Source organism: Pogoniulus pusillus, chromosome 13, assembly GCF_015220805.1.
Source record: "Pogoniulus pusillus isolate bPogPus1 chromosome 13, bPogPus1.pri, whole genome shotgun sequence".
NCBI classification, from domain to species: domain Eukaryota; kingdom Metazoa; phylum Chordata; class Aves; order Piciformes; family Lybiidae; genus Pogoniulus; species Pogoniulus pusillus.
The window spans coordinates 23,859,867-23,883,114 of NC_087276.1; the positions used below are offsets into that span (position 1 = coordinate 23,859,867).

General features: G+C 44.6%; 1 protein-coding gene across 3 annotated transcripts in view; it reads left to right on the top strand.

Moving 5' to 3' along the window:
* TOM1L2 (target of myb1 like 2 membrane trafficking protein) overlaps nucleotides 1-23,248 on the top strand; it is a 68,492-nt gene that overhangs the window by 17,400 nt on the left and 27,844 nt on the right. For all 3 annotated transcript variants that reach the window (XM_064153557.1, XM_064153558.1, XM_064153559.1), the window contains exons 2-7: nucleotides 10,663-10,747; nucleotides 11,385-11,463; nucleotides 13,339-13,488; nucleotides 18,533-18,667; nucleotides 19,626-19,784; nucleotides 20,525-20,641. In XM_064153557.1, coding sequence (XP_064009627.1) covers nucleotides 10,663-10,747; nucleotides 11,385-11,463; nucleotides 13,339-13,488; nucleotides 18,533-18,667; nucleotides 19,626-19,784; nucleotides 20,525-20,641 — 725 coding nt within the window. The remainder of the gene's footprint in view (nucleotides 1-10,662; nucleotides 10,748-11,384; nucleotides 11,464-13,338; nucleotides 13,489-18,532; nucleotides 18,668-19,625; nucleotides 19,785-20,524; nucleotides 20,642-23,248) is intronic.

Here is a 23,248-nt window from a genome sequence, read left to right on the forward strand (position 1 = left end):
TCAGCACCACATCTCCATGGCTTTTCAATTGCTTTAAGGTTGGGGACTCCACCACTGCCCTGGGCAGCCTGTTCCAGGCCTTGGAAAGCCTTTTGGGGAAGAAATTGTTCCTTATGTCCAAGCTAAACCTCCCCTGATGCAACTTGAGGCTGTTTCCTCTTCTCCTATTACTTGTTACATGGGAGAAGAGACCAAACCCCACCTGGCTCCAGTCTCCTTTCAAGGAGTTGTAGAAACCCAGAAAGTCTCCTGTGAGCCTCCTTTTCTCCAGGCTGAACACCCCCAGTTCCTTCACAAGACTCTAGACCATTCACAAGCTTCATTGCCCTTCTCCAGACACACTGTAGCACCTCAGTGTTCTTTTGGAAGTGTTAGGCTGTTTCTGTACAATAGAATAGCATGGTACTGGAAGGTCCTTCTGGTATTATCAACTGGAAGTGCACTGAGACCTGTGAGATGTGATAAGCTAAGTCAGGCTGATCTGCTCCCTTGCCTACTTTGATGTTGTTATAAGGATTTCTATTTTGTTTTTCTTGTTGATCAGGTGGAGCTCTGATCTGAGAGTGAAAAAAAAAAATCTCCTTTGTTGTACAGCTGTTGATATTTATTTCCTGTATATTAATCCATTCCCCCTGCTCTACTGCTGAAACTATGCCCAGTTAATCAGCTGCACTTCTGCTCCTGAGAGGCTGAATTTGTTGGAGATGTTGGGCAATGCCTTTTCTGCAGCATGTCTAAATCACAGGAATGCTGTAGCATGACTGTGAATATCATGTGGTCTTTAAAAAGGCACAATAATTGCAGATTACATATTCATGACTGCAGGTAAGTGGGATCTGGAAAGGAAGATTGGTAGAAAATTGGCATTTGGGCAGTAGCTTCAAAAAGGAGAAAACCTGAAGTGAAGTAGCAGAAAATGATATTTCACAGAATCACAGAGTACCAGGTAGGAGGGGACCCCAAGGATCAGCTGGTCCAGCCTTTCTTAGGTGATAGTGCAGTTGAAATTAGGTGGCCCAGCACCCTGTCAGCCTGAGTCTTAAAACTGACCAATGTAGCGGAATCAACTACTTCTCTTGGAGGGCAATTCCAGTTTCCAGCTGTTCTCATGGGGAAAAATTTTCTTCTGGAGTCCCCTGCAGTAACTTGTCCCCATCACCCCTTGTCTTTCCCACAGGACTCTCTGCGAAAACGCAGTCTTTTTCCTCCCGGTAGCCACTCTTTGTGTACCTGTACAGGATAATAAGGTCTCTCCTAAGGCTTCTCTTCATAAGGCTGAACAAACCTAGCTCTCTCAGCCTCCTCATGTGGCAGCTCTTCCTCTGATTATTCTTGCAACCCTCCTCTTGACACTCCTCAGCCTGTCCACGTCTTTTTTTGTGCAGCAGGGACTAAAACTTCAGGTAGTGCTCCAGGTGTGGTCTGACCAGCACTGAATAGAATGGGATGATGACTCCTCTCTGTTGATGATGCCCTTATTAGTGCAACCCAGCATCCTATTGGCTTTCTTTGCCACTGCAGCACACTGTTCGCTCATACTGAGCTTGTTATCCACCAAGACCCCCAAGCTCTTTTCCACCGGGCTGCTCTCCAGCCAGATGCACCCCAATCTGAGCTGCACTCCTGTGTTATGTACTTCCAGGTTCAAGACTTTACCTTTGTCCCCAGTGAACTTCGTAAGGTTCTTGCTAGCTCACGCATTCAGGTCTTCTTGGAGGGTAGCTCTCCCTTCTGGAGTGTCAATCTCCCCACTCATTTTGGTGTCATCTACAGACTTCATGAGGGTGCTCTTGATCCCAACATCCAGATCACTTAGGAAGGTATTAAACAGTTCATAGTTCACCACTGTGCCTTCAGACAGCACTGGACCTGAAGGCTCATTGTGATTGCACACCTGCGTGTCCACAGCTTTCTTGTTTTGTTCTGTTTTAACACAGACTCTGCGATCATCACAAACTGTTGCTCATTTATTCAGCACCAGAAACTTGGTGAAACAGTGAGCAGAAGATAGATCATAGAACTATAGAATGGTTTGGGTTGGAAGTGACTTCCAAAGGTCATCTAAAGCATGTTAAAGCCTTGTTGAACCTCACCTTAAATATCTTCAGGGATGTGGCCTCAACTACCTCTCTGGCTCCAGAACCTCTGCTGTTCCAGTTTTTCACCACCCTCATGGTAAAGAACTTGCTTGTAACCACCAATCTAAATCTCTTCTCTGATTTCAAACCATTGCCCCTTGTCTGGTTGATGCAGACCTTTGCAAACAGTCCCTCTGCAGTCTTCTCGTAGCCCCCTTCAGGTACTGGAAGGTCACTTATGAGGTTTCCCTGGAGATTTCTCCAGGCTGAACAACCCCAGCTCCCTCAGCCTGTCCTAACAGCAGAGGTTCTACAGTCCCCTGAACATTGTCATGGCACTCCTCTGGACCTGTTCTATCATGTCCATGTGCTTCCTGTGTTGAGGAAACTTCCATGCTTCTTTTGATGCCGCCTAGGATGCGATGGATGATTTCACACCAAAGAGTTTCACTGTAAGCCCAGCTACAATCAATTGAGAAATCATGGCAGTCGAAGTGCTGCAGCACTACAACCCAAATCACATTTTCCTGTGCTGCCTTGCAGCTCAGCCTGAGCCCGTTTGTTCTAGCTGACTGGCTTTTTCTTTGGAAGTGTGAAGCTCAGCATTTTCAGAGCAGTGTGAAATAAGGAACGCAGAAAAAGGACTTGGAGCAGTGAGGTGGCTAATTGAAAAATGCTCTTGGAGCTCTGCTTTCTAACAAAGAAACTGGCAGGGTTTTAGGAGTAAGTCACTTCAGAGCTGAGTTTTGATCTTGAGTTTTGAATGAGTCACATTTTATGTTTTAATAGCAGCGTTCTGATGAGAAGGAACAAACCTCCTGTTGGTTGCCATAATGTCCAAGCGTCCATGACCGTCCTTCTAAAAGCAAATACAGAGGTAGCCAGGACAGACTGTTAGGTCCAGGAGTATCTAACTGTGTTATTTAAATGTTATCTCTTCCAAGTGAAATGTCTTCAACTTATCAGCCAGGCAAATGCTGAGGATCTTTAGTCTTAACTTCATTTTGTTTGAACAGCTGAAATATGTCTCTGTGGCCTCTGGATGGTCTTTTCCCAGGTCCTATGAGCAGTGTGGTACTGTTGGATTTGTTGAATCCGGGTGAGACAACTATGGTCACAAAATGTAACAGTGCTTTAAAGCAAAACAATTCTGCAGGCTAAAGCTCAGCGATGTTACTGTTTCATCTGGTTAGAAAAGACCTTTAGGATTGTTAAATTCAACCATTCTCTAACTCTACCAAGTCTGGTGCTAAACTATGTCTCTCAGCACCACATCTCTGCATCTTTTATACTTTCCAAGGATGGTGATTCAACCTCCTCCTTGGGGAGCCTGTTCTGGCGTTTGCTAACCTTCCTAAGCCATCTTGTGTGCTTTGCATTGCCTTTCTTGAAAGACTTTGTCCATTCTCTAATGGCATTTTGCATTTCACCTCAGCTGATGGCCCTCGCATCTGGGGGAGGGGGGACCAGCAGGATGGAAGTAAAACCCTGCTAATGCTGTGGCTTCTTCTATTCTCTGTCACACATTATGCAGAGTGAAATATAACACATCTGACTGTTTGATTTTTCCAATTCCAGTCTTGAAGCACAGCTGGCAGGCAGGTGGGCTGTTAAGAGGCAAGACAGAGATCTAAGAGCCGCGATCTTCTGAACTGGCAAACACAAAAGAAAAGAAAAAGCTGTTTTGTGCTGCTTGAACACCAAACACTGCTGGAAGGGAGGGGAGAAATTTGGAATCAGAACTGTCTTGCCTTCGGATCTCTCTAATAGGATGCACTGGCGTGCATGCCTCTTGCAGAAACAGAAGGTGATTTTTTTGTGTGTGTGCCTAATTCTTCCCAAATGTATAAATTGAGAGTCTCTGAAGCAACATCTGGAGAAGTCCCAAGAGACAAAACTGTGATTTCTCTGAGCATAAAGAGCTGTTTGCTCGTAGGATGCTGGTGTTTAGACACAAAACAGCACAGGTCTCCCATTTTCATGCAATGGGATTTTTACCTAGTAACTTGTGCCTTTTCTTGCAAGAATGTTATCCAGCACTGCAATCACTTATTGGTGGTTAATTCTACCTACTCATAGGCTGGATGTTAGGAGGAAGTTCTTCACAGAGAGAGTGACTTGCCATTGGAATGGGCTGCCCAGGGAGGTGGTGGAGTCACCGTCCCTGGAGGTGTTCAAGAAAAGCCTGGATGAGGCACTTAGTGCCATGGTCTAGTTGACTGGATAGGGCTGGGGGATAGGTTGGACTGGGTGATCTTGGAGGTCTCTTCCAACCTGGTTGATTCTATGATTCTATGATTTTTACCCTGGCCATGCCTGCTGTCACCCTTCAGCTGGTGCGGCTGCCCTTGGTGTTTCCAGCAGTCAGTTCTTCAGTCTTGGTTGTGTAAATATAGATATAGCAAGTGAATCAAATAGCATAAAGACTTCAGCTTGTGCAGTCTCAGTCCTAATTAAAATCTTCAGGCTATCTCCTGTCAGCAGGTTCAGTATCATGGTCAGAGATGAGCATTGGAGGCAGGAAGGAGCGAGGAGTAACTTTGAAGGAAAAATTCCAGTGTGGACTGGAAAGGGCTACAAGGGAAGCTTCTTGAGGGCAAGAAGTGAGCATTTCTTTGGTAGGTGACTTTTGAACTGGACTTAAGATGAGTCATAAAAGTTCTGGTTTTCCCCTGCATTTGAAGGAGCATTCCTGTCCTGCCCTGTTTATGACGTGGTGGTTACACGGGCATTTCTACCTCAATTTCCTTGTGGTGGCATCTGTGAGATCAGAGCAGGTAGCTTGGGAAAAGGCTTGGCTGGGTGGGGATGTGCTCCAAGACTGTTGACACAGAAACCTTTATGCTACTGAACTGCACCTTCCGAATAGACGGTATTTCAGCATCACCAGGGAAACACTGATATTGCCATTTGGCAGGGTGTGGAAATATAGCCAGGAGTTGGACCTCAGAGGGCAGGCAGAAGAGAAAAACAGCACAGGTTTTTCTCCTTTGCTTTGCAGGCTAGAGATAAGCTGATGCTTGTATGAGCAAAAGCAGTGCCCAAGGTCTGCAGCCTGTCAGACGTGGAGTGCCAGATTGTCTTTCTTTCTACCAGAACGTTTATGCTTTAATTTGGGAAACATGGAGGGAACTGATAGCATCTTGTTTCTGAAAGAGACTTTCTGATAATGTCTCTGGTGGTGTCATGTCTCCGTGCCAGACACTAACTCCTGGCCTGTGCTGCAGTGATGAAGGTGGCAATAACACAGGGCCCAGAGCTGCTCTGGGGTCAGGAGCTGTGCAAACCACCCCTGGCACCTCAGCTGGGAGTTGCCATCCCTATAGTTACACCATTAGACTAGACCATAAACCCTTCATCTGGGTGAGGGGAGGGGCAGGAGGGGCTCCTGTTCATTGCCTTTTTGCTTATCTGATTTAACATTCCTTACATCACCCTGGAATCCTTTGGTCATGTTCCAGAGTCCTTGTGTGAACTAGTGCCATTTAGATGCCTTTTAATGAGGTTGAAAGAAACTGAGGAACTGGTGAGTCCTTTTAAAGGGATTGGCATGATTTGCATGCCATTCCTCTGCAATTCTGCAAGACTTTCCAAAATCTCTTTAATCTTTGTCAGTCCAATCTTTTTGCTGCTTGAAGAGAGAGCTCACAGAGATGCACAGCTTCCAAAATGTCCATTAAACACTGGGCAGGTTACTGAGTCGTTTCGATTTCCAGCATTTTGGCTATGCCAGGCAAGGATTCTCTGAGGGATAATCGCAGGCAGAGCTGTTTCACTGGAAATCCAGAGCTACAACCGGCTGTGTTTTGGTTCTGGAGGAGCTCTACAGGCTTTCAATTCATCTCAGCATAATCCTGTTCTTCAAACGAATCCCACACAAACCCGTGTGCCTTCTCTGCAGTCACTTAACTCCTTTAACAGTTGAGAGAGCACTGCAGCAGAAAATCTGGGTCAAACACCCTACAAAGGACAAATGACTACCGATGACAAGAGCTTGTGTGCTCTGTGTCGCTGAAGAAGAGACTAAAATTAGCTTCTGACTCTTATTCGAATTAAGAATTACCCAGGGGAGAAAGAACTAATTCTCAAAAAGACAACGGTTACATCTTAAACCCACACAGTCTCAGCCACATGTTACTCCAACTAGAGAACTGCAAGGCAAGAAGTACAAAAAGGTGGGAACTGGACTTTTTAGGACAAAGGGGAGTTCATTTTCCCAAGTGGCTTGAGAGCAGCTCTGCAGAGAAGGATTGAGGTTACTGGTGGGTGAAAAGCTGGACATGACTGGCAGAGTGTGCTCGTAGCTCAGACCCAACCGTGGCCAGGGCTGCATGCCCAGTAGCATGGGAAGCAGATGGAGGGAGAGGATTCTGCCTCTCTGCTTCACTCTGCTCAGCCCCACTTGCAGTCCTGGGGCCAGCTCTAGAGTCCTCAGCATGGGAGAGACATGTACCTGTTGGAGTGGGACCAGAGGAGGCCACAGTAATGATGGAAGGGCTGGAACCCCTCTGCTGCAAGGCCAAACTGAGAGAGTTTGGGTTGTTTATCTTGAAGAAGAGAAGGCTTCAGAGAGACCTTTTGGTGGCCTTTCAGTGCTTAAAGGGGCCGAGCAGAAGGCTGGGGACAGATGTTTGAGCAGAGTCTGTTTTGAGAGGACAAGAGATGATAGTTTCAAACTGAAAGAGAGAAATTCAGACTAGAGAAAAGAAAGAAATCTTTCATCCTGAGGGTGCTGAGACACTGTCCCAGGTTTCCCAGAGAGGTGATAGGTTCCCCATTCCTGGAACCCTTCCAGGTCAAGTTGTCTGGGACTCTGTTGCAGATGTCCCTGCTACCTGCAGGGGGTTTGGACTAGATGACCTTTTAACTTCCTTTCCAACCCAAACCACTCTATGATTCTATGATCTCAGAGAGGAAATATGAATGAGGTTGCTGGGATCCTAGACAAATGTTCCTGTGCCACCCTCTGACAGTGCTGCTGCAGCAGCACCTCTTCACTCTAATGTCTTTGTTCCACCTGCATTTATAAAGAGCCATAGAATGGTTTGGGTTGGAAGGGGCTTCCAGAGATCATCCAGTCCAACTCCCCTGCATTCAGCAGGAACATCTTCCACCAGATCAGGTTGCTCAGAACCTTGTCAAGCCTCACCTGGAACAGCTGCAGGCACGGGTCCTCAACTCCCTCCCTGGGCAACCTGTTGCAGTGTTCCAGCACCCTCATGGTGCAGAACTTGTTCCTCACATCCAATCTAAACCTGCTCTGCTCTCATTTCAAAAAATTGTCCCTTGTCCTGTCACTGCCAACTCTTGTAAAGAGGGAGAGCCAGGGAGGACCAGCACGTATCAGGCATTGCTTGGTGCCAAGAGCTGTCAAGGACACACATGTTTGGTAATACAGTTCTAGGTTAAGAAAACAAATCACACACCCAGATTAAGGAATAGCCTCTGTTTAAGGCCTAATCTCTCGTTTTGCAGCACTGTTCTTATGAATCCTGAGCTTTGGAGATCACCTTCTCCAGCAGAGCAGATGAAGAGATTTTTGTTACATCCCTGAATATTCACTTTTTTTTTTTTCTAATGTTAAATAAAATGTTTTCCTAAGCAACAAGGACTCTATGGAGGTGAAGGCAGAGCACATTCTATAGCAATAAACCTTTATGTCCAGTATAAGATCAAAATGCAACTAATAAAAGTGTTTGTTACAGGTGGCTTTGCACAGAGGTGAATTCCTCTATCCCAGAAAATATTAAACAGCTATTCCTTTGCTCTTCCTGAAGGGAATCCCTGCCTAACATAGCCTATGTGTAGTAAATTAAAAATGCCCTTTAACCTGTCCAGTATTTACTGGGAGGCCTTCTGGTGGCCTTTTAGTACTTGAAGAGGCTGATCAGAAAGATCAGGACAGACTTTTTAGCAGGGTCTGTTGTGACAGGACAAGGGGTGCTGGTTTAAACTAGAAGAGGGACATTCAGACTGGAGACAAGGAATAGACTTTTTACACAGAGGGTGGTGAGAAGGCTGCCTGGAGAGGTGGTGGAAGCCACATCCCTGGAACCATTCCAGGTCAGGTTGTTTGGGGCTCTGAGCAACCTGCTCTAGCTGTGAATGTTTCTGCTGACTGCAGGTGGGTTGGACTAGGTGACCTTTACATGTCCCTTTCCATGCAAGCCACTCTGTGATTCTATGATTTATTGGACATTATGGAACCTCTGCATCTCTCTGAGGGTCCTTCTTAAGCAGAAAGAATTTTGGTTGCCAAACTGAACACCATGAGTTAGTGACAGCTGAAAATAACCCAGAGGTGAAGATGGCACAGCTGGGAGCTTTGCAGCCATTATGACCTCTGTGATGAGTGAGGTCCACTGCCTTACAGCCCTGCTTGTCTGAATGGGAAGCAAGGCCTGCAAAGAGTGATCTCCTGTTCCATAACCTCCTTTTCCATGGTATGCTCTCCATTCTGGAGATACATGGCTTCTTTTCAGCACTCTGCTTGGATTTTGCACAGCTGTCTGGTTTGTCTCAGGCTTCTGTAATTACTGTCCTCGGTGGAGCTGCTTTAGCCACGATTCTGGTGTAGACAAGTCACTGCAACTTGAATTACCCAGACACATAGTCTTTGTCCAAACAATGTCCCATAATTATGGCCTGTGGGCATCTGCATCCTCAGTCACTGTGACAGAAATGTTAATGGAAAAAACATTGTTGGTAAACAGAGAAAGATGTGTGGAGTCTTTGGAACCTGTTTTTCTCCAACAAAATCTGCCTTGTTCTGGGGGACAGATCAAGGTCTGGTGCAAAGACAGAAGGATAGTTGGGGAAGGTGGCTCCTGTTTAGAAGTGGGGATTTTCTTCATTTACTTTGCATTTTTAAATGCTTTTGCTTACCCTGTTTGCCTTCCAACAGTGGATGGCAGGAATCTGTAAGAAAACCTGGGCTAACTTAGCAAGGAAGGTCATGTTTGGCTTGAAGGTCCCCTTTATAGGTCTCTTTGGTGACAAGCTTTCTGTCCAACTAAATAACATTGCTGACTGTGGGTAGTGTAACACAGATTGGGTTTGACCACTGCAAGTGAGAAGTGTGGAAAAATCCAGGGGATGTTCTAGGCACCACCAGACAGAAGTACATTGATTTAGGAGGAAATCCCAAGGAGGAAATTGTTCTTGTCAACTGATTACTTGAAGTTATGGTTATGCTACTCTTGCAGACGTCTATAAATTAAACTGCCAAGAGCTGACATCTGCTGCTGTCATGGTGCTATAGGTCATCCTTCCCCTAGAATTTAGTCTGATGCCGAGTGACTTACCTGCCACACAGACAGTGAGGGAGCATTTGGGATTCAGAAGGCAGGCAGATCATGCTTGGGAGATGTGTACATAGCCTCAGCATGGAGAGGAGGATGGGGATGGCTGAGGACACAGGAAAGCAGTGCCTAGCCCCCTGGTGAGTAGATAATTAAGGACCACAGTACAGGAGTTAAAAGATGCTGGGCAAAAATGAGGGCCCAAGAGTGATATCATGACCTGAAGTGTCTCGACCAGGAGGACAAGTGAGGTGGTTTTTTCCTCCTTTGCTCTTGTGAGATGTCACCTAGTATACTGCATCAGATTATGGAGCCCTGTGGTGGTTTTGTACCAAGACAAAAAGGACATTAAACTGTTGGGGTGGGTTCAGAGGAGGCCATGAAGATGATCAGAGCCTGGAACAACTGCCCTGTGGGCACAGGCTGAGAGTTGGGGCTGTTCAGCCTGGAGAAGAGAAAGGTCTGTAGAGACCTTCAAGTGGCTTTCTAGTACCTGAAGTGAGCTACAGGAAAGCTGGAGTGGGACATTTTACAAGGGCTTGCAGTGGTGGGATGAGAGGCAAATGGCTCTAAGCTGGAACAGGGGAGATTTAGGCTGGAGATTAGGAACAGATGTTGTAACAGGTTGTCCAGAGAGGTGGTGAATGATTCCTTCCTCGCAGTGTTCAAAGACAGGTTGGATGGGATCTTGAGCAGCCTGGTCTAGTGCAAGGTGCCCCTCTCCATGGCAGGGGTTTGGAGCCAATGATCTTTAAGATCTCTTCCAACCCAACCCATTCTTTGATTCTATGAATCATTTTCATGTCCTGGTGGTTCTTTACATGCTGAAATTCTGGAGTTGCTTGAATTCTGTCTCCCAAGTTGCTCTTTCCTCCCTCAATGTTTCTGGAGGTATTATCTACTAAAACAAGGAGGAGGTCATGTTGATTTTGGGGAGATTTTCCTGCCTCATAACTTGCCAACAATGCAGTATCTGAGAAGTTTAAATTGGAATTAGCTGACATTTTCCTGCTCTCCCAGGAATTCAGGAGTCTTTGAAGAACAGCCAGTCTATGTGGGCTGAAGGTAATGAGCTTGAGGATTAATTGATTCTGTCTGAAAACTTCTATACTGATCCCTAAAACCAGGAGGGGAGGTTTGACATTGCTTACAGTCAGTGGGGATGTTTTTTATCCCTGTCTTTCTTTCACAGGATAGTTTCAGCTCAGAGTAACTAAAGCTGGATTGACATGTAGTGCCTGATCAGGAAGGGCTGAAAAGCTTTATTTTGCTTTTCCTTACAGAAAAGGCCACAGATGGCTCACTGCAGAGTGAAGACTGGACACTCAACATGGAGATCTGTGACATTATCAATGAGACAGAAGAAGGGTATGTGCTACTGCAACAAACTGAAAGGTTCATGAACACAGCTTCATCCAGTTCTACTCAGCATGGCAGGAGGTGCAGCATCTAGGGACAGGTGGTCAAAGCAGTTTGCAAGGAGTTACTCAGTTTCCCTGCTCCTTGGCTATTTCAGAAAACCACTGTATGATGCAGCACCTTCTGTGTTTGTTCTCTGCTTGGGAAGGCTGGCATGAAAAACCTGCCGTTGGAGGGGTACCCAGTTTGTGCTTCTGGGGTTCTTGTTTTCAGAGCTGTACCTCTTTGCAGTGCTGCAATGCTATTAATGACCACCATTTGGACAGAGAGTTTCTCTGATGCTCCTCCAGTATCACAAAAGCCCTGCTGCCTACAGTTTGCAGAACTGATCTTATGCCCTGGGCCTTTTTCTGAGTGCCTGTCAATCTCTCCTGCTTGATCAACATCCTGCCTTTTTGGAGGCCTCGGGCATTGCTCTGGTCTTGACTTCTGTGACATTTTCTCTCCTCACATAATTCTATATGACCCCAGTTTGGCTGTAGTCAAGTATACTGGCATTAACACATGGTAGAGGATTTATCTTTCCACAGTATATGGCATGTGAAAAGCATGTCTGAGTCTTAAGAATGTTGTGTTTCTCCTTCAGACCAAAGGATGCCATTCGAGCACTGAAGAAGAGGTTGAATGGAAACAAAAATTACAGAGAGGTCATGCTGGCACTGACGGTGAGTAGGGGCAAGCTGGAATGCCTCAAAAGGGCAGAACCCTTTTGCCATTTTCCTTTTGCTGGCACTCTCTTGAATGTACACACTATTTGCTTTAACAGCTCTGCTCTTTTCTTCTTTCCAATTGCCTTCTCACATGAGGAGAGTTGCTGGAAGCTTTGCATAGCATTTTTCTAACTCAGTTGATTACTGCATTTTTCCATGCTCTTATTCATCCCAAGCACTGACCAAGGAAAGTTAAAGTAGCCCAAATGAGTTTGTGTACCCTTTGAGGCTTTCCCTTTCACTCTCATCTCCCTATGTCCAACCATTTCTCCACTTCAAGACAAGAGCTGTGGGCATATCTGCAAGTGAGGATGATGAACTTGCCATATTTGCAGCTTCCTAAGTAGCTGATGTGCAATTTCCCTTGTGAATGGATCTCTGTAGGAGACTCGCATTAATTTATGCTGATCTAATTTCACTCAACAAAGTGTAAATTATATTCTGTGTGTTTAGGCAGCACTGCTAAGGTGTGAGATAATTTGCCAGTGACCTTTTCTATTGCTGGCTGTAGCCAGAGGTTTCCCGGGTAGTGCAGCACTCCTGAAGGCGAGGTGCTGGGCAGGCTCTGCACCGCAGCAGTCTGAGGGTTGAGCAGCACTAACTAGATGGAGTTACAGTGCTGTGGCTAGGTGATCTGTGTGATCCTTTCCCACAGCTCTTGTTGCCTCTCCCTGACGAAGCGTGTCTGTACTTTCTGTCTTCTTGCCATTTCCTCTCCTGGATTGTCATTTTGACAGATTACCAAAGACCAAACCATGAGGTTATCCATTGTGCAGGGAAAGAGCAAAATTCATCAGGAGCGAGGCCGTGTCATCATGGCTGATGAGAGCAGCTGAAGGAGGAGAGTAATTACAGACTCCTCAGATACAGAGTCACAGTGGTTATTAGGCATGGCTGTGAGGAGAAGTGACGCCTCAGATTTATCTCCATGCTAATCATGTTCTTCAGAGAAAAACCAACAGCTGTTCTTCCATGGCAGTTGAATGGCAAGTGGAAGGTGCCTCTAGCTAGGTTGCAGGGGGAAAATGTGTCAAAGAATAACCTGTCAGAGCATTCACGAGGGAGTGTTTTGAATGAGTGAAAATCATTCACCTGAATTCCCACCCCTAGAACACAACTTATAGCTCAGAGCAACTGGGTCCAGCTGTGTGCCAGGTACATAAGAAATGGTGGAGTGCCACAGCACAATAATATCTCACTGTGACAGGATGTCCTCTGTCTTACCTGCTTTTGATGTAATGCTTTGTGCTTAGCTCTTCAGCTGTACAGGTTGGGAATTTCTGCTTTGAAGTGGAAGAAACTCACATGTCTTTGCCATAGAACAGCAGGTCACAAAAGTGTTCAGTATGCTGATGATGGGTGAGGTACATAGAATGTGTGTGTAGAGAGGAAGCTTTTTCATAAAATCCATAGAATCATCAAGGTTGCCAAAGACCTCTGAGATCATTGAGTCCAGTTGTCAACCTAACACCACCATGGCCGTTAAACTGCATCCCAAAGCACCACATCTGTGTGGGTTTTTTGACACCTCCAGAGATGGTGACTCCACCACCTCCCTGAGCAATCTATTCCAATGCCTGACCACCCCTTAAGTAAAGAAATTTTTCCTAAGATTGAATCTAAACCTCCCTGGTACAATTTCAAGCCATTTCCTCTCATTCTATCACTTGATGGAATTGAGGAAGAGAAGCATTCAGAGTGTAATTGTAATTTCTCCTTATAAAACAAAATAAACCCCCAAAATCTGAAACCAACTGCATAGGTGCTGTATGTGTGTGATCAAGATTTGCTCCAAGAATGAATATTTTTATTGTGTGTGTGTGTATTTAGGTGTTGGAGACCTGTGTGAAGAACTGTGGCCATCGCTTTCATGTCTTGGTGGCAAACCGTGACTTCATAGACGGCGTTCTGGTGAAAATCATCTCACCCAAGAATAATCCCCCCACCATTGTACAGGACAAAGTGCTAGCACTGATCCAGGTACTCAGCTTGTCTCTGCTTCCATATGTTGCTGCCTGAAATAAGGACTGTCTGCCTCACTGCCACGCATCGCTAAACACACTGTCAGCATTAAAAATGTGGCAAGGTTTTTACATGTAAAAACAAACAGTATATCCAGATTGGCAGGGAAGAGCAGACAGGCACATGCGTCCAGGTTGTTATCCAGAGAGAAATGTCTGGATTCTAGTTAGAGAGGTATCATTCTCTTCTAAGCCATGAGGAGGCTTTTAAGGCCAGGCTGGATGGGCCTCTGAGCAACCCTATCTAGTGTGAGGTGACCCTGCCCATGACAGAGCGGTTGGACCTGGATGATCTTTGAGGTCACTTCCAACTCTGACAATTCTGTAATTTTGTGATTCTGTGACTTAATTGTAGAATCATAGACTGGTTGGAGAGGACATTTAAAGGTCACCTAGTCCAGCCCTCCTGCAGTAATCAGTGACATCCCCAAATACATCAGGTTGCTCAGAGCCCCACCAAGGCTGACCCTGAAAGTCTCCAAGGATGAGGCCTCCACCACCGATCTGGGCAACCTGTTCCAGTGTTCCATTACTGTCACAGTAAAGAATTCCTTCTTAATGTCCAATCTACCCTTCTCTAGTTTAAAACCATTGCCCCTTGCCCCTTGTTCTATTGCTACATGCCCTTGGTAACAGGCCCTCCCCGAAAAAGATAAATGGGTGACTTTGCAATTTGACAGTCACATCTAGAAGCTGGAGACCTGCTTCTGTGATGAGCTTGTCATCTGAGGCAAGGAAATTTCAGAGGATCTCTCTTTTGCTGTGAGTTGCAGAATGCTTGCTTTTCTGTGTCTGTTTCTCTGACCGTAAAATGGAACTGTTTGCCTCCATTAGAAAGCATTCCGAGTTCCTTTTAAAGAGGGTTATTGAAAAGTAACTGACCATATAGGAGTTAAAATGGTTTGGGTGTGTTTTCTTTGGTTATTGTGCACTGTCAGATTCTTGCCTGCAGTGAGGAAGTTCAGACCTAGGCCTGTCTGCTGCTTCTCCTTCTGTGCAGCATAACAATAAACAGCCACTTTAATTCCACAAACCATTAGCAACACATGAGGAAACATTGGTGCCTGCCTGGAGGAAATCTGACAATTATAGGAAGCTTTATCACTAAGCTCCTACAGGCTATTGCATACACCAGAGACTGGAAAGACACTGCGTGCTTAAAATGATAGAAACCTGCTGCAGTGCTCCTTGTGGGAAGGTGTTTGTAAATGCACAACATTGTTTCCCAAATATAGTTCTGATTTTTGTGGCAAAGCATGCAGCTGAATTTCAGCTGGTTTATTTGTTGTTTGGCTGCACAGACAGCACAACTGTAGAGCATGACAATGTAAAGAAATGATTTCTGAACAGAAAATAGGCTGAGGGGGGAATTAGTTGGGCACTGCATGGGGGGCTGTGAGGTATCTCTGGTGTCTGATCTCAGGGCTTTAGAAAAAGCAACACAAAATTAAGGAAATTATTAAAAGCAATTCTGGTGCATCTGACTGAGCCCTTGGGTGTCAGCCTGCTGCTGCATGTAGTCACCAGGGAATGAGGTTAAATCATAGAATCATAAAATCGTTTTGGTTGGAAGAGACCTTTAAGATCATGGAGTCTGACCATAAATACTGCCCTATAAAGAGAAACTGTGTGTGCCTCCGTGGGGCATGCTCTGCTTATAGTCTTTTAGAGAATGTTGGTTTGGGGCCTCGATTTGAGCAGATTCCCCGTCATGAGTGCAACTAAGATGGAAGTCCTTGTAACCTAACCAAAAAAATCTGCAGTCTGGGTGTATTCAAAAGAGCTTTATCTGAGTACACTTAGTGCAGCAGAGCTTAAAGCCTCACTCTGGGTTCTAAATGCCTTTTGGTATAAAAAGCCTGAGAATTATGAAAGTTGCCTGTGGGTGGGTTCTGTTAGTGTCTCTTTAGCTGGAGGTGGAAGGGGACTTTGTTTTCCAGATTGCCTGACAAGTTTGGAAGAGAGATTGCAGTCAGTCATCCCAGGTGCCCTGTGGACACACACCCCCAAAATATCCCACACGTCGTGACCATTTCACTCAGCTTAGACTTTGCTCTTTACAGCTCCCTGCAGTTGTGAGTTAACTCTGTTCCAGGGAGCTTAGCTCTTCTCAGCTCCACTCCACTAATGTTGCTCTTATCTCTTTCTGTAGGCTTTTTTTTAGTTTGATACTAGAGAATTAATAAGAACAGAAATGGGTGGATTAATAGCACTAGGAAGCACAGAAAAGAACTTGTGCAAACAGCAAATGTCTGCGGCCACGCTGCTCTTATACTCCTGGGCCTTCCACAGCAAGGGTTGATGAAGCTGCCATCCAATTTCTTATCTGGAGACTTGATTATTTTGAGCTATTGAGCATCTTGTGTCTCACTTTCTCAACCCATTTCCCAGTGCACATGAATTAGCATGTATTACATATTCCTTCCTCCTGCACCTTGCTGAAGGGCCTTGGAAATATCACTGTGCCTCTGGTAAGAACTTGTGTACCAGCTCAGAGGTCATGCCACCTTAGTGCCCAGTAGCTGGGCACTGTCATCAAAGATGAAGCATGGGGAGATTTTTAGTGGCACAGGAAATTCTTTTGAGGATAAATGTGTTAAGAAGTGTCCAACACTGGAGAAGTTGGCTTGGGATGGTCCCTGATTTAGCAGCCAGGTTTAGAGTGGTGTTTAATTAGTCTGCTTGGTCACACTAATGTTCCATCTGGAATTTATACAGCAGCATCCTTAAGTATCTACCTTTTGATAATCTGGTCCAAGGTCTTAGAAGATCTGAATTCAATCTCTCCTCTGTCATACGCTTGTTTGGACAATGGGCAAGTCTCCTGAGCTCTATGTGTAGCTTCTTATCTGTAAAGCAGAGCTAATATTACTCTGCCTAGATGAATTGTAAGCTGTCTAGGGCAGGGATTGTCTTACAATGTGTGTAGACAGCACTTAGGACAATGGCACCCAGTCCTACTTGTGACCTCCGAGAGATGCATTAACGTAGATAATGCTCTCAGCTCCAGCAAAGAGGAGTACAAATGAAAGTGTCTCCTTTCTCCAAGGAAAAGAGTTGCAGAAGAGGGAATATATTAAGGAGGTAGAGTGCAAATGAAGCAAGTTCACTGTCATTAGTGCCTGCAACAAAATCTATAGGAAGCCAGTGAAACAGGGGATGCATTAGCAGATCCTCCTGGATAAACAAGCCTCATTAGAAGTTGAGGGCAGCCACACAGCATACTTCTGCCTCTAATTTCTTTTGAGCGATTATTAAATAGAGCATCCCTTGCCTGACATTTTTCACTCTTACCTGCAAACAGAGCAGAAGTGGGGAAAGCCATTATGTAGAAGGATCATTCAGATGATTTCTTATGTAAATTGAAAATGCAGAGAAAGAGCAAGGGTAGAGTTACTTGTACAGTCAATACCTCTGTCAGATCAGGGATGATTTGAAAGGTCAGTTCCAAGGAAACCGAATGGCTCTTTGCAGTCAGAGCTGTTTTCCCTGGCTCACATAGGACTGTTTGGACTTGCCTTGCATCAGCACAGTTGATGCAGTTCATTTACTCTTAACAAAGCTGAAAAGCAAACCTAGAATTGTTAGTGTGCAGCTGATAATAGATTGTCTTCTGGGCACGTAGGGCAGGAAATGCTCTTTCTTAGACTTGGACAGAATAGGAATGGAAGTTAAATATTAGAGGAAGTTCTTTACAATGCAAGTAGTGAAATAGTGAAACAGGTTGCCCAGAAATGTGAGTTTCATCCCTGGAGACATTCAGGGTCAAACTTGATGGGGCCCTGAGCAACCTGATCTAGTCAGAGATGCTCACTGCAGGGGGGTTGAATGAAATGACCTTTGAGGGTCCCTTCCAACCCAATGCCTTCTGTGTGTGATTCTGTGAATTATTTCTTATCTGGCTTTGCCAGCTTTGATTTCTCTCCTCTCAAATACAAAAAGTGGTTAAAAACAGATTTTAAAGCAAAAATAGTCAAAGATCTAGTGTAAAAATGATGACTAAATGAATTCAGTTCAGAGCCCACACATGTGTCTCACAGTACCGGATCCAGCACATTGATACTCTCCCTCACATATGTGGGGGTTTGTGGAGTGTTTCATTTTTAATTGAGTCATAATATTTCATTTTTTTCCTTCCTCTAAAATGTTAATACTTGGCTAATATCCAGTAAAAGTGAAAGGGACTAGAGGCTTTGCAGATATTATGCTCTTCACAGCTTCATGAGTACTAGGGGCTGGCTAGCAAAGAGAAACACTTGGTACTTCCACTGAAGAAAAAGCTCAAATGTGAATTGAAGTCTTTTTAGACACCAGAGAATTCATGTGGGAGAGATATTATGAGTGTTCTGGCTGTGGGAAATTCTCCCTTTAAACTTGTTCTCTCTGACACACCAGGGTGTCTGAGTGTTGGCTATGCTCTGTAAAAACCCAGGCTTCATTAGTTCTGCTGCTCATGGGACTGCAGGTTTCACAGTGTAAGAACCCCAGAAGCTACCTTTTGTATTCAGTTTGGTCCATATAAAATACTGAAAAAAAGTGAGAGCTGTGAGGTTTTGGGTTTAGATTGTTTTTTTCTTTGGCATCAAATGAGGATATTTTGGAAATGAAATTGAGATGACCTCAGATGATTGTATGGCTTTATGAATTGATTTCAGACTTTCACACAGACATTTTTTTGGTGGCTATAGAATATGCAAGAAAAGACCAGCATGCAACCACTGCTAAGAAGAGGAGACTGGAAGAGGCTTTCATTTGTGTTTGCAGATTTTGATGATGTCAGGGGCTAGACATGGCTACTGTGCACTGGGTTCCTGTCTGTGTTTGAATGAAATGTGTACGTGACTCTCTTCACAATATTTGCAGGCTCTTTTAGACCAGGTCTACTGATCACAGCTTCCCTTTGAAGCTGAAGTACATGAAAGCTTTTGTAGCTAGTATCTGAGGTCAGGGTGGAGCTGGAGCTTCATTTGGGAGGTTTATGGATAATCCCTCATGTTTTCCAGGCTTGGGCTGATGCCTTTCGAAGTAGCCCTGATTTAACTGGAGTAGTGCATATTTATGAAGAACTCAAGAGGAAAGGCATAGAGTTTCCCATGGCAGATCTTGATGCTCTGTCTCCAATACACACACCACAGAGGGTAAGCTGTAGGGTTTGGGTTTTTTTCTCCTTAAATAACAGTTGGAGAACTACTCTTCTTTCCTCTCCTGTGTTTCTCTGAAATCGGCTCATTTTCTCACTCCTGGAGGGACTTTTTCGATAGTGAAAAGGCATGTGGGAGAAGCATAATACAGCTGCATTTGACAGGCTGATAAGCTAATGATATCTCCTCCCTTGAGTCAAAACACCATTCTGAGAAGAGAAGAGTTTGGAGGAGGTTTGCACAATTGCTTTATACCACAAACCCAGCAGATAAATGCAACCGATTGTTCAGAGAGAATCCAGCAGGATATATGATTGAGATTTACTTCTTTGGTCAAAAGTGTGGTTGTTTCTGTGGATGATAACTCTGAACCAAGGCCTGCCTGGCTTTTAAAGGTGTTCAGATTCTGAACTTCTCACTGGTCTCATGGTAACATGAGATCTTTACACCTCTGGAAAGTTAGGTCTGGAAAGTTGACAGAACTGCTGCTGGGAAGTCACTTAATAATCACAGATGTTCTGATTATTCATTCTGAAAACTGGAGTTAATGAATCTTTGAAGTGGTAAATGCAAGTGATCAAGGACTGAAAGATTACAATTCTTGTGTCAAGATTAATTAAATTCATTATCCTCTGTGTATCACTTTTTTTTCTTGTCAGCTTAAAATAATTGATAATTATTGATGTTTGGCTCTTGCTTTTATTTCCTTCTCACTTTTCCTGTAAAGGTAAATTGACTTCGGTGCATGTGGGTTGGGTCAAGAGATATGGGCATGCATTCTTTATTGCAGCTGCCTGTTTATGGGCTGGCCTGCCAGCCTCTTCTCGTAACTGCACTGACCTTTTCCACAAGGTGCAATTATGTTCTATATTTGAGCCTATTTGGCTGGAGGTTGCTGACAAAGCAAGTGCTGTCACAAGTCAGCATTTGAACTCCTGTCTTTCTGATGTGGCAGAGTGTTCCTGAAGTCGATCCTGCAGCAAATATGCACAATTCACAGTCCCAGCAGAGGATGAGCACCAGTTCTTACTCCTCATCTTCTCCAACGGCGTATTCTGCTCCTCAGGCCCCAGCTCTGAATGTGACTGGTCCCATCACTGCTAATTCTGAACAGGTATTGGGCTGATGATTTCTTTTGAAGGAGACTCAGCAGATCACATTAGAAACCGATCTGCAGAGGAGCTTTCATTGTAACTCTTTTGACTTTGCCTCCTAGTTCTGGTTCTACTTAGTGATCTTTCTTCATAGTACACAGTAAAATCTAGGCTCCTAATGGCAGCAGTTAGGAAACATCACATGCTGATAGACCTGGGCAGTTGTGCAGTAGGCTAGGAGTTATTCTCCTTAGCCCTCATTCTGAAAGGCACAGAAGGCCTTGCAGATGGAGGAAGCCTAAAAAGGAGTTAAGTCTGCATCCATAACAGCCTTGCAAATGCCTTAACACAGCATCTTCTTTTCCCCCTGCAAAAAGAACCTCAGAGCCAAATCTGCTGCTCAGATTCTGTACATCCTTCTCCACACTTGCATGAGGCACACAAGGTGCACTGAAACCAGGGTCTGATTGGAGCTGCTGTTTTCAGTTGCTTCCCTTCCACACAAGCACAGCACATGTGGGTTTGTGATGATAGTGAGTCTTCTACAAAGTTCTTTTCCTGATGCTTTTAAAAAATCCTTTCCTGGGTAAACTTTTTTATCTTCACTCTTTTTTTCCTCCCCCTTGCCCCTGCTGGAATGTCTGGAGCCTCAAGACATCAAATCAGACAGGACCAGAGGTATCCCAAAGTCAGTTCTTGCAAATGAGCTGCTTAAGCCAAACAGTATGCAGTGTTTTGCTGTCTTTGTGCCCCACTGTAGATTGCTCGGCTGCGCAGTGAACTGGATATTGTCCGTGGGAATACAAAAGTGATGTCTGAAATGCTGACAGAAATGGTACCTGGACAAGAGGACTCCTCAGACCTTGAATTACTTCAGGTAACAGTTTTGTAGCAAATTTGATTCTGATCCGTTCTGTGCTTGAGTCTCCCTGGAAAGTGTGGAGTTTGTGGTAGTTTACTGCCTTGTTTTGCTTGGTTTATGTAATGAATGTGGGTTGTGCTCTACCCTGGTTAGTCTCATCATTTGATGTTCTTCATTTGTTAAGGCTTCCAGTGACCAGGATTTACTCACTTCCCTTGAAACTTATTCAGTGCTTTCTTTTCCATGTAGCTAAAATTTCTTCCCAATATTGAACATGGGGTCCCCTTTACCACAACACAGCTCAGATTTACTGGAGGATCTGTAAACCCTGAGCATTTCTATTTCTTCTGCATCCTCCACCATCACTTACACAGTGTAAAAACATTCCTAGATATTATGCAGGGAGAAAACCACTCCAGGTTTCCAGCTGGACAAAATATTGCCAAGGGCCTGTGGATCCTCTGCCACTCAAAATGTTATATATAAACTGTCTTTCTAGAGGCTGCCTGGTAGCTTCTCCTGAAGGTAGCATCTTAAGGAGAATACCACTCAGGAGAGGTTTCATGCTGTCTGAAGGGTTAGACTGGGTAATCAGAAGGGATTTGTTTGCTGGAACATCTCAATCCAGTGCAGCATTTATTATCTCAAGAGGTAAAATGGTGTAAGCTGAGCTCACGTCTCAGGCTTCATACTTGCTTCCTTAGGCCAGTGGCAGCAGGATGACCTTTGGGCTGAGGAAAGTAATACAGTACCACATGGAACACAGATGAAGAATACTGTGGTCTGGCATTCCAGCTGCTGCCCTTAACATGGTATTTGCCTTTCCATAGCTTCAGAAGTAGTCTTCTGGTTTGATTCTCTAGCAGGCAGGATGAGGTCCCACCACAATATTTGGAGGAAGGCAGGGAATTGCTCTCTGTGATACACAGTTTGAAATCCATCCAGAAACTGGGGTCTCTTTTCCCATGCAGTGGTGGTGTGTGTTTGTCTCACAGCCATCATGGCAGCTGATGAGAGGCTTTGCAATAAAGAGCCTTTCAGTTGGTGCCCATTTGGGTCGGACTGCTCAAAACAAAAGAAGCTTCCAGGAAACCACAGCAGACCAAACCAGCAGAGAGCAGCTTGCTTACATTCAGAAACATCTCCTAACATCTTGACAGCATAACCTTGCAGCGTAGCTTTAAGGTGAAAGGACTTGATCATAAAATGGAGCGACAGCAATGCTGCTTTATTCCAACTGGTTCCTTCCTTTGACTGATGCATCCTAAATCTGAATCATGGAGCTGGGGACAACCCAGTTTTGATCACAAAGGGTGGCTAGTCTTTTGAAAGCTGGGTGCTGCGTGCAAGGACTCCTTGCTTTGAGGTTTATATAGCCCTCCTCCTTAAATAATTCCTGACATTTTCTCCAACAATCAAATGTAAACAGCTTGCTAGAGAGCCAGCTCTGAGCAGAATAGATAGGTACTGTCAGCCCTCTCAGAGAGGCAGCAAACAAACCTCTGAAATGTCACAATCTGCTTCTAAAGTGATGGGATCAAAACTGACACTGGAGAACACATTCCTCAAGCTGTTAAGGCAGCTGGATTGCACTAGGTGAAATTTATCCAGAGCTTAGGATGTCAGACCAAGCAAGGAAAACAAACACATTTTTGCTTTCATCCCGAAGGTTGTGTACCAACAAGTCATCCTTGTTTAGTGCTCAATTTTTGCTGTGAAGTGGAGCTAGGAGCAGGGGGGTAGGGGGTGGGGGTGCAGAAGATGAGAGGGACATGCTTTAGTTGGAATGTCAGTGCTTACTGAAGTAAAACCATGGGTCTAATCAGTGGCGCCATGCCATATGTCACGTCTCTTCTTGTAGTTCCTCCTCAACAGATCAGGTTTGACCTTTGGTCTTGAGGCCTTTCAGAAGTGAAGAATTCTGCCAAGTAATTGGTGATGGAAGAGATGTCACGGAAGCAGGAGAACTCCTGGTTTAGCAAACTTAAATCTAGATTTCTTGGTGTGAGAGACTTCTAAAATAAATGGCCTTACTCTATGTTCTTTACGAGTTTCTTCCAAAGCTGCCTTTTTGCAGTCTCCTTCTGTGGAACTGCTGAGTTGAAGGGAACATTTCTGTGTGTAGTTCAGTACTGAAGTGTGTGTGGAGTGCTTATCCTACCATGCTCCTGCTCCTTGTTTTGCATCTTCCCTCATGTTCTCAGTAGTTGGTTAAGTTCTGTGTCCCCAACACTTCTCTTCCTACTTGTGGTAGCCCTGAGGAACCTTTTATCCCTACTCGTTCCACCACGTTCAACTTTTAGTTTTTAAGGATGATATTGCCAAAAAGAACAGATTGAATTTTCCTTGAAAGCTCTCTTCTGGAAAGCTGTTGTATTAACATGTTTTATTCTTAAAACAGATCACTGAAATACAGATATTTATTTTCTGAAGTGCTCAGAGTTAAAGAAGAATCAGGATGTTGAATTGTAAATAGGCTCTCAAGGTTTTATGCCATCATCTCTTGAAGGGCATGTTTGATTAGATGTGCTTTTGGGTGACATTTAATCATGCAAAGATAGACTTGTCTTAGTGTTCCTCAGCTGGGGGATACATTTGGCTGTGAACAGAACTCAACTAAAT